Here is a 12091-nt window from a genome sequence, read left to right as displayed (position 1 = left end):
GAAGCGATCTGGCCTTGCTATGCACACAAAACAAAAATTGCTCAAAAAATGCCCAACGAATACGAAGAAAAGATTTTGTCTTTTCACAAATTCGTCATTGATGCCAGAAAGAAGAATCAATTTGAACTAAGCCAGATTGGAAATATGGATGAAGTCCCGCTTACTTTTGATGTACCATCCAATAGAACAGTAGACCACAAAGGAGCAAAAACTATAACCATTAAAACCTCAGGGCATGAGAAAACCCATTACACTCTTGTGTTGTCCTGCTGTGCAGATGGTACTAAATTGCCACCAATGCTCATCTTCAAAAGGAAAACTTTTCCAAAGAAGCAATTCCTCGCGGAGTCGTGGTGCATGTCCATGACAAAGGATGGATGGACGAAAAGGGAATGAGGCTCTGGATTGAAAAAGTATGGTCCAAACGTCCTGGTGGGCTTTTAAAAAAACCATCCTTGTTAGTGCTTGACCAGTTCAGAGCACATATCGCCGACACTACAAAAAAGAACTTTAAAGAAGTCAAAACTCATTTAGCTGTAATTCCCGGTGGTCTTACCAGCCAGCTGCAACCTCTGGGCGTGTCCATCAACAAACCATTTAAAGTGTTTATGAGGGAAGAGTGGAACAAATGGATGGCTGCTGGTAATCATGATCTTACACCTACTGGAAGAATGAAAAGGCCCACTATTACCCAAGTTTGTGAGTGGGTGAAAACCTCATGGGACTCAGTTAAGGATGAGATCATTGTAGATTCCTTCAAAAAATGTGGCATCAGCAATGCCTTAGATGGGACTGAAGATGATATGTTATATGAAAATACCGGTACCAGCACCAGTAGTGACGAAAGTCCTGTTAGTGATTGTGAGGATCTGAGCTTTCTAGATTCTGACTCTAGCGATGAGGAGTTCTTGGGGTTGTCATAAAACAAGCAGAACCTAAAAGAGCGTAACTGTTCAACTTTATTCTATTTTATTACTGAAGTCTCTCGTTATTGTGTTTTACAGTAATTTTGTCTTTTGCTGACTGTATTTGTTAATAATGGTTCTAAATGCTGCTGTTCACTTTACAGGGTTGATTACATGTGTTTATGACTGTGATGTTGGGTTTTAATGCACATAAAATGTTTTAAGACATCAGAATCTTTTTTTTCTTCATTTCCCTTCTCTACAAACTGGTGCGTCTTATGGTCCGAAAAATACGGGGTATATATATATATATATATATATATATATATATATATATATATATATATATATATATATATATATATATATATATATATATATAAATAAATATAAATATATATATATATAAATATATATATATATAAAAATATATATATATATATATATATATATAAATATATATATATATATATATATATATATATATAAAATATATATATATATATATATATAAAAATATATATATATATATATATAAATAAATACACAGATTGGTATTATTGACTATTTAAATTGAGTTTGCACATTTTCCCATATTCACATTGAGATCCTGAATGAAAAATGATCTTCTATATCACAAAACATGTTGATGTTAAATTATTTGGTCTTCAGGTTTTTTTTTTGTTTTTTTTTTTGCTTTGTGATCAATAAAAAATCTTTTCACTCTCTTGAAAACCATGTCATGAAACAAGTGTGCTTAGAAAACTAACAGAAGCAAACATATCACACTCCTTACCTGTCTTATTCTAATATGCAGGGGGTCCTACTAATGCATTTGGTATAAATTATACAAGTACTTTTATTACTTTCAAGAATGCAGGTATAATAATTTTGCTCCTACCTTCCAAGATAACACTGCCAGAGAGGTTTATTTTGAGCTGCTAATTCAGAATCCTTTGCCCCAAACATTTTTGCTAGCAATTTAACCACTTGTAAACGTTCATCATTATCATTGCTCTAGGAAATAAAACAAATTATAATTTTAATTTTTCTAAAGAAATAATTCAACTAAGTTTTGCACAACAAGGAAAGCACAGGAGCAGAGTTAAGGAATTTTATTTAAATTCATAACAAATAAAACGCAGAGTTTTTTTCAAGTTTCGTATTTCAGTGCAACACAAAAGATTTTAACACACCAAATTTGATACAGTCTGAAGTCAGTGAAGACTGTCAAATGTTAAAATGAAAAAACAGATATTACTCCCGCCAAAAGTTAAAAGTTGTTCCAGATATAATGAATCAAGAAGGCTTACCTTCAACTTAAACTCTAGCTGTGGCAGAACAGAAAGTAAAAGGTGACTGTCTATATTATACAGCTCCAGAATAAGATCAAATACATGTTCAGAGAGGTCACTAACAGATGTCTTTCCCAACATCAGCACTTGATTGAAGAACTGAGAATAGTAAAAAGAGGCAAATAATAAAACACTATCAAACCATACACAAAAAGACAGCATTAAATATTAAAAAAAGAAAAAAAAAGTTTCAAATTTTTATTTAACCATGGAACGAGAATGTCTATTTCTGTACTTGGTGACTGGAAAACTATAAACCTTAACAAATGACAAGATGAATATCAAAATAATAAAGCATGTTTCCATCAATTTAATTCTAAGCAGTATCATAAATATTTCCTCACCTAATACAGCATTTTATTATTATATTACAATCATATAATACTACATAAAAAACATAACTTGCGTTATATTATTTGTTCACATTATTGTCATTAAAATATTTATTGTAAACAAACATTTAATCCTAAAATGCTATTAGCAGATTTGTTCAAAAGACTTACTTTTTTCCACCTGTACAAAAGAAGTTTTATTGTCAAAAGCTATGATGCTCTACCTGAATTTTTAGAACCACTTGTGTATTATTGATTGAAAGTCTTATACAAGACAGAAATCATATCTTAGAAAAGTGAATTGTCATTCTGCCCAGCTATAATCTATACTAATAAAAGGCAAAGCCCTCACTCACTCACTCACTCATCACTAATTCTCCAACTTCCCGTGTGGGTGGAAGGCTGAAATTTGGCAGGTTCATTCCTTACAGCTTCCTTACAAAAGTTGGGCAGGTTTCATTTCGAAATTCTACGCGTAATGGTCATAACTGGAAGCTGTTTTTCTCCATTTACTGTAATGGAGATGAGCTTGAACGCCGTGGGGGCGGAGTTTCGTGTGACATCATCACGCCTCCCACGTAATCACGCAGTACATAGAAAATCAGGAAGACCTCCAAAAAGCGCTGAAGAAAACATGCATTATATAATTGAGAAGGCAGCGAAACAATAAGAAGCGAGCGAGTGACATATACAACCATATTGATGAGTTCTGCTACTTCGGAAACAAAGCACTTGCACAAACCTACACTTTAAATTAAGTACATAGACAGGCTGCCGCTGGCGTTTGTAATTTAGTGCCTGCCCATATAAGGCCGTCCGTCAGCGGCAATCCAATAGCAAACTCCCACTAAATATTCACGGGTTAAGGACTGTGCTTATGCAGAGGAAGATGAGATGGTCAGGGTGGTGTTTGACACAAACTCAGCGAAACTGCGAGAGAAAGTTTTAAGTGCCAGGACTAAGGTAACATTAAATACAGCCATGGACATAGCACGAGATGGCACCAGCACAACTGGGGAACTTCGATGCATGTACACCGAGCGGCTCACGTGAACTGATGCAGTGCACAGATAAAAGCAACAGTTCCAAAGAGCTGAACAAAAACCGAATTACACAATTGAAAAGGCAGCAAAAAATATGAAGCGTCTCATACATACAAGCATATTCATAAATGCTGCTACTGTGGAAACAAAGCACACGGTGGAAAAAGTCAATGTCCCGCTAAAGGAAGACAGTGTAAAAAACCCGTGCATGCAGTGTGTCAGGTCTCAGATAAAGAAGAAGACGAGCTGTTTATTGATGCAGTAAGAAACGAATCGATGAATGAAACCTGTCATCTTTACAACGATTGACAAACACGGAATGTAACTTGAACACAACACATCCTACAAATACAAACCTGATTGAAAGAAATAATGATAATCAAATCATTGATGACAGCAACACTCAGTAACACTCACAAAACAAATACTGTATATTGACAGCCATGTTACGTTATTTTTAAAATGTTCCCTTTTCTTTTTCTAGCTTTTTTAACACACTACTTCTCCGCTGCTACGCTGGTATATATATATATATATATATATATATATATATATATATATATATATATATATATATATATATATATCCTGATCTACATACTCGAATAATGGATACTTTATTCGCCATCAATGATTGTTTTGGTAAAGCCATACTCAGTGTATTCATTAGATGAACGGTAAAAAGTAAGAGCGAGGGAGGATGACTTATTGAGGCATGCAGGCTGTAGTGCGTCAACTCTATCTGAATTGCGCGATCACATTTGAAAAATATATCTTTTCAAGTTCTATTTAGTCCATATGTGTCAAACTCAAGGGCAGGGGCCACATCCGCCCGGCGTGTAATTATATCCGCCCGAGATCATTTTATATACTGTATTATTGTTATTAAAGCCCGGTATATGAAGCGCTGGTAACACAATAAACTACAGATCCCATAATGCAGCGCTTCAGCTGCCTTGCCGAACACTTACCGCGTTAATCAAGTCTAGTTTATGATGCTGCAAGTTATTGCAAAGCTAGCTCACACGATGCTGAAGAGAAAAGTTGATTCTGAAAATAGAGCCTTTAAAAACCGATGGGAGGCTGAGTATATGTTTACTGAACCCGTGTGTCTCATTTGTGGAGCTAATGTGGCTGTAATTACAGAATTTAATCTAAGACGGCACTATGAGACAAAACATCAGGGAGTTCTGTGTTGTGGAGATTCTCAGGATGGATTGCAGGTGCTCATCAGTGAGGCTGAAAGACCTGAATGCAATGCAGAAGATACAGAAAGCAGAAGAATTAAATAAGAATCTGACACCAGCGGACGTTTTTACCCGTGCACAATCACAAAGTGATTTCAAGTGAAGTTGCTTTTATGGGAGACACAAATGCACCAGTGCAACTTTCCCTGTTGCCAAGTAATGTTAAACCAAGTCATCACTACGGTGTTCCCAAATACGCACTTTGCTGATAAACTGAGCGCACAGCGCACTGAGTTTGCACGGCGCTTTGATGACTTTGAAGAACAAAAAAAGTCCGTCTACATGCGGCTCGAACCTTGTGCATGTTTGGTAGCACATATCTGTGTGAGAAGCTCTTCTCAGTGATGAAGACTAACAAAACAGCACACAGGAGTCGCCTCACTGATGAGCACCTGCAATCCATCCTGAGAATCTCCACAACACAGAACCTCACACCAAACAGAAACGAACCTGTTGCCAAAAATAGATGCCAGGCGTCCAGCTCTAAAATGACATATGAGCAAAGACAACTGAATGATTTGATTTGTTATTGCTGAAAGGAACACATTTTATTTATATTTCCAGGTTTTGTTATGCAGCATGTTCATATTTGAATTTGTATAATTTTGAAAGGATATATTTTTATAAAGAGCAAAATCTTTTGGGATATTTAAAATCTAAGTTTATTTTTATATAAATTTACATAAGAGTAAAGATATTTGAATGTTTGTTCTTTTAAGTTATTTAAGGTTTGAGTTGATTTATTCACGAATAATATTCCTGTCTGTTTTTACCATTCCTACCAAAGATATTTCTGTCGACTAAATAAAAATTCCTTCTATTTAAAATTTAAATAGAACTTGAACAAATACGATAGTTCATAATATCCATGCAGACTTGCACGTAAGAGCGGGAGTTATCCGTTTTAACAAGCAGCGTATTGCACTGATACAAAATAGCTGTGTGTGTATATATGTATATATGTTTATATATGTGTGTGTATGTATGTATGTGTTGTGTGTGTATATATGTATATATGTTTATATATATATATATATATATATATATGTATATATATATATATATATATATATATATATATATATATATATATATATATATATATATATATATATATATATATGACAGCAACACTCATCACTCACAACAGTGACAAAACAAATATTTTCAAAATGTTTCCTTTTATTTTTCATTGCTTCTTCAACACACTACTTCTCCGCTGCGAAGCGCGGGTATTTTGCTAGTGCATAAATAAAGAGTACTTTTTCCAGTAAACTCATTAATATAGAACTTGACATTGTATTAGATGGCTATCTGTTGACCATTTCAGAAAAGTTCTGGGAGTATCTGGGAGTTACATAAGAATATAAGAAATCTGACAAATGAGAGGAGACCATTCAGTCCATTAAGCCTATTTTATTAGCTAATAGCTAAGCTGTCCCAGTATTTCATCCAGATTTTTCTTAAAGGTTGTCAAGGTTTCTGCTTCAACTACATGTCTTGGTAGTTTATTTTCCCACAACTCCTTGCGTAAAGAAGTGCTTAATGGCTTCAACTTCAAAAGCATTTCCCCTTAATTTTCCCTGATGTCCTCGAGTGTATGATTCACCCTTAAGCTGAAAGAATGTTTCTGGATCTACTTTACCAATGTCTTAAAAAGTTACAGTTACAAGAAAGAACAAATATCAGTTTTGTCTGATGGAAAGCACTGAACAAAATGCCAATATATGACCAACTCTTCACCTATTTCTAGCTAGCATAGTTAATATAGTTAAAATAAATATCCATCCAAAATTCTTGCTCCTGTTACAGAGCATTCCTATAATTATTAATAAATCATTTTTTATCCTCATCTTTTTGAACAAAACATTTTAAAATCAGCTTTATAAACACACAAATGAAGAATGTAGCATGGCACTACCTTACTTCAAGCTATATTACTGTGTTGCAAATATTCATAATTTAAGATAATATAAATAAGAACTCAGAGCTGAATATGATCCTGCCTGGTTAAAGATGGAATAAAGAAGTCCTCTCTGTATGCTCTTATCTGTGCTCCATTCTTTAATGATTTTTACCATTACTAACAATCAGATTGTGCTTCACTCCAATGTTAAAAATACTTTAAGGAAAAGCCACTGCTGCCTGTTGCCCCATTGAAGGATAACTTAATATTTGATCCCTCCCTCAACTATATGATAATTAAGTCTTGGCAGATACTAGGTATTTACACCTCAAGAGATCTTTAAATTGTTTAATACATTTGCACTTTTAAATCAGCTCCGTTTTAAATATGGAATTCCCTCAACAAACTTATTTTTCTATTTGCAAGTTAGAAACTTTGTAAAAAAAAAAAAAAGAATTTACTTAATTCCCTAATCAACCACAATTGCACATGCTCAAAAATATTTAAACTAGTACAGAGAAAAATATTAGCAGCATTTCAGGACTTTACCAAAAATTGGCACAGTGCTCATGTCTAGACCGACTTTGGCAATGCTGGGAAAGAGGTCTCTCTATCAATATCTCAGATAAGGAGTGGAACTTCATAATTTACAACATTCATTCTACTACAGATTGTGCAAAACACCTTGGAATTCAGCTAGAGAAAATATATCAGGGACTAGACCACAATCGTGAAAGATGCCAGATAAGCTTTGCGTTGACACATTTTTGCTTCCTGTTTATCTTTTGCTTTCCATTTACCTCAGCTTTTCCTTTAAGTACATCTTTCTTAGTCTTTTCATTATTAAACTGATCTTAATTAACTTTACATTGAATTGATAACGTTGTATGTTTATTAATTATGTTCCTTGCTTATACATATATGCAACATTTTGTAAAAAATGCTTAATAGATACACTGTATTTTACAGTTTCTCAGAAAAGTTTATCAGAAAAAATAATAAATGACATGCAGTATCCGTTTCACACTTTAATGGAATGTTTGGGTAGGGATTTAACATTGCAAAAGTTTACATTTATGTAGTTAGTATTTTTCATCACTTTCGGTCACAAAAAAGGTTACTTTTGTCAATTTGGCTAAAATGAATACCAAGTATTTTGCAATGAAACAAATCCAAGTTTCATTTTAAAGATAAATACTTTCATTTTAGAATTCACTTCAACAAAAATACAGCTATGTTTATGTTTTTCTGTCTTATTTCCCAGGGCACTGCCCACAGTATGGCACTATAATATGCATAATGAGGCATTTTCAAGAAAATAATTTATTCTAGATTTAAACAAGCATCAGATTTTTTGTTGTGTCTTTTTGCTTATGCAATTGTAAACTAGAAGTTAAATTGTTTTCAGCAATTCTATAATCAAATGAGGATGGCAAGATTACAAACAACATCATTATGAATTGATTACAGATACAGCTAAAACTGAGCAAAGACAGTACGCGATCAACTGGTAAATCTGCCCATGATTTCAGATAGGGCAGAGATGTTTGGCGAGAAATGAACCACCCAAAAAGCAAATCATTCCATAAACACTTAACCACTGGTCATCCTTTTGGAGTTATACAGTATAACTTTACAGAAGAGATACTTCTCTTAATTATTTAAGGACATGATATCTGTACTTCTGCAATTAATGGCCCACCTTACCCATATTTCCATGTCAAATACGGCTAATAAATTAAACACAGTGAACAATATTAAATAGATGACAACAAAACAGTCTTGTGTATTACAGGTACACCTCTTAAAGTTTTAAGCCTAATCTAGCACATCAGTTGGTTTCTATTCGTTGTTTCAGTGAAGTGGGATACACAAAGGACTAGAACCCAATCTCTCACAAGTATTCTTTTGCAAATAACAGCAAGAATTTGATTGCCTTCCCCAAAACAGTGGAATTCTCTGTGCCTCTCTCCAATCAGAAATCATACAAAGTTAACTTTTTAAATGACTCAGTCCTTCATTATTGATGACCTGACGTCGATCTTCACAAAAATATTCTTTGAATTCAGTAGCCAGGCTATTAACAAGTGTTCTTTTGGAAAGAATGCAGGTTCTGGGTACAATTTATTTTCTCTTTTAAAACCTTGTAGTATTTGTTTGTGTGTGTGTGTGTGTGTGTGTGTGTGTGTGTGTGTGTGTGTGTGTGTGTGTGTGTGTGTAGTGGAGGGGAGGTTCTTCTTTTTTACTCCTCTGGCTGCTACAGAACGTTTTCACTATAAAGCTGTGAACAAGATATTGAATTATGGGAAGAACCTCAAAGCTCCTGTTAACTTTTTTTAAGGGAGTGGTCTGTCAATGAAATGGTCTCTCATTTTCAACATGTAGTGAAACAAAAATATTTGAACTTCACCAAATAACTTAAAAATCATTAACAAGGAGATCCCCCTGAATAACCACCATACTGCAAGCTTATTTTACTAGTTTATGTTCAATACCCACCTCTTTACAAAGAAGAGAAAAAGTTGAAATTAAACTTCATTAAAGCCAAAAGAGTGAAAAGGTTTTATTGCCTCACACTTTGAGGGATTGTGCTACTAATGCTACAGAACACAGACAGGAGATGCTGTGTGGGTGTTTTTAAAATATCAGCAAAGGTTATCTTATTTACTTTCATAGAGTCATCTATTTCCTGGAATATTTTGCTTGATGCTGTTAGGCCAAGAGATTCTTCATTTAATCAAAATTCTTTAAAAATAAATTTTTTTGTGTAGTATTAAAATCTAAATATAAAACTAATTGACTCTATTTTACCTTATTCGAATACAATTCTGAACAGGTGGGGTTTAAAAAAAAAAAAAAAAAACCCTTTAAAAGAAATCTTCCGAAAAATAAAAATTACCAAACAGCGCTAATTTACTTGTTATAATTATGCAAAATGCTTTTGCAATTAACACTCTTTATTTGTTTGGGTATCTTGACTACTATAAAATTAAAATATCTGACCACTCTTAAGTAAGAATTAATATAATTGATTTCAATCTGAGCACCAACAATTCTTAAAATGTACAATAAAAATAAATAGAAATCATTAGTAAACTCAAAACAGTTAAATGCAATTAGAAGGTCTTCTTACATTAGTGATGTAAGGTTCAATGGCTTGTGCCGTCCTCTTTAACAATGCTTTTGCTAGGTCATAAGCTTGTTTGTTTAAGTTCTAAAAAGGAAATATGAGAAAGAAATTTTAATAAAAAGGGATCATAAACAACATTTTACATTAACACACACAACCAAGGTTAAAAAAAGTTAAAGAAATTTGAAAACACATTTACATAAGGCATTAACAGTTATAATAGCTATTAAAAACACTTTCCAGACTGACTGTACTATACATGTCCCAAGCATATTATATCTGCACACTGGGGACTTTTCTGGGGTAAAGATCTTATGACTATACACCTGATAGTTTCAGTTGTTACATAAAATAGTTCAACCAACTTTACACTAGTGGCCACAAGTGTAATTTCTTTTGACTATGTGAAAAAGATGTTAGATTAAACTTTTCTGCAAACATCGAGATAAATTAAGAGATCTGGAATATAAATCAAGCACATGCAACAGCTGAGTAACAGTATTCAGGTGGTGGAGTGATTTCCTAGATAGAAAGAAATTGTCAACTAATGAAAAGCAGAACAAAAGCTAAAACTGCTGCCTAAAGGATTACGTCAAAAAATTGCACACATTGATTGACAAGTTTTTTAAGCACTAGAAGAATCATCTACAATGAGAAAAAAAAATGAAAAAGGAAAAGATCCAAACCCAAAGGATATTGTAGGCAGAATAAAATGGAAAACTTTCAAAATGTTTAAAACATTTAAAACATAGAGATGATGTACTGTTACTGGTAAGCTTTCAAATATGAAGCACACACTTTGAATATGGGTCTCTTTCTACTCTTCTCTTTCTTTGAACACAATCAGTATAGTAGAGTTTTATGTGAAAGATAGTCTGGGTGAAATTAGTCATCACAGTGTCAACATGCTTGAGCAAAGTTAATCTGCATGAAAATGTAGTTTGAGGTACAGATAATCTATAAAAACAAAGCTTATAAAGTTATAAAGTTTAACAAAAAAAAAAAATTAAAATCACACTCTCACACCACAAGACTGATCTTCCCCCAATATTGTTCAACATTGGACCTTTTACCAATAGCAATACAGCTGGCTGTAGACCAAATGTATCTGTAATAAATGGTTTATTGTAAAAGCAGCACAGAAATGGTCTAGTGACATATACTTCAAATGTTAACATAAGTGCATGCCCAACAATATTTTATCCATGTTCAAATATATTCAGACAAATACTTATTTTAAATATAAAACAATTTGTATGTTGTTGTAGAAACTGTCAAGGGTCTTCAAATGCATTTTAATGGTTTAAAAGGTGAAATATGTTGTCTCAGGGGTTTTTCACATTTGGAAAAAATTGACAAGAATAGGTCTTTTAGCCCAACAAAGTTCACTAATCCTGTCCACCTAATTCCTCCAAAATTACAGAGCTTTGAAAGTCCCCTGGGCTCTACTGCCTACCACAATACTTAGTAACTTATTCCATGTGTGTATACCTCTCTGTGTGATGAAAAAACTTCAAAATTCACCCTCAACAAGTTTCTAAATGTGCCCCCATGTTGTTGTTGAATTCAATTAAAAGTAGCAATCTCAATCAACTGTACTAATTCATTCCATAATTTGAAACATTTCAGTCATGTCACTTCTTAGTCTTGGTTAAACTGAAACGGTTCAACTCCCTTAATCTTTCCTCATAACTTACTCCCTGCAGCCCTGAAATGAACCCTGTCGCTCTTCTCTAAACTTATACTAGTCCTGCTATGTCTTCTTGGTAGCCAAGAGACTAAAACTGCACACAGTACTCCTGGTGACTTCTCACTAGTGTGTTATATAACTTAAGCATAACTTCATTTGACTTCTACTCTAAATATCATGCTATCCTTCTATATAAAAGCGGTCGGGATTGTCCTTCCATCCCGTGAGTGCTACGCAGGCGCGGAGTTTCACACACGCCCCGTCCATTTTGCAATGCACGATGGGATTTGTAGTTTCGTTTTTCCAGGTACAAGATGATTTTCTACTCCAGATTTTGCGATATCTTCGACTTCTTTCTTACTATATAAAAGCGGTTGGGATTGTCCTTCCGTCCCGTGAGTGGAAAGCGTAGCGGTATTCCGCTTATCACAGACTTGCAACTTGCAGCTTGCGGTACGAAGCGACATGATGTGAGCAGAGTTC

General features: G+C 33.9%; 1 protein-coding gene across 2 annotated transcripts in view; it reads right to left on the bottom strand.

Moving 5' to 3' along the window:
* The window catches only part of pds5b (PDS5 cohesin associated factor B), a 159428-nt gene that overhangs the window by 89853 nt on the left and 57484 nt on the right, over window positions 1-12091 (bottom strand). For both annotated transcript variants that reach the window (XM_039745755.1, XM_039745756.1), the window contains exons 7-9: window positions 9922-10002; window positions 2219-2359; window positions 1807-1922 (exon numbers count right to left, since the gene is read on the bottom strand). In XM_039745755.1, coding sequence (XP_039601689.1) covers window positions 1807-1922; window positions 2219-2359; window positions 9922-10002 — 338 coding nt within the window. The remainder of the gene's footprint in view (window positions 1-1806; window positions 1923-2218; window positions 2360-9921; window positions 10003-12091) is intronic.

The sequence above is a fragment of the Polypterus senegalus genome, chromosome 2 (genome assembly GCF_016835505.1).
Source record: "Polypterus senegalus isolate Bchr_013 chromosome 2, ASM1683550v1, whole genome shotgun sequence".
NCBI classification, from domain to species: Eukaryota; Metazoa; Chordata; class Cladistia; order Polypteriformes; family Polypteridae; genus Polypterus; species Polypterus senegalus.
This window is presented reverse-complemented; position numbering and strand designations above follow the sequence as displayed.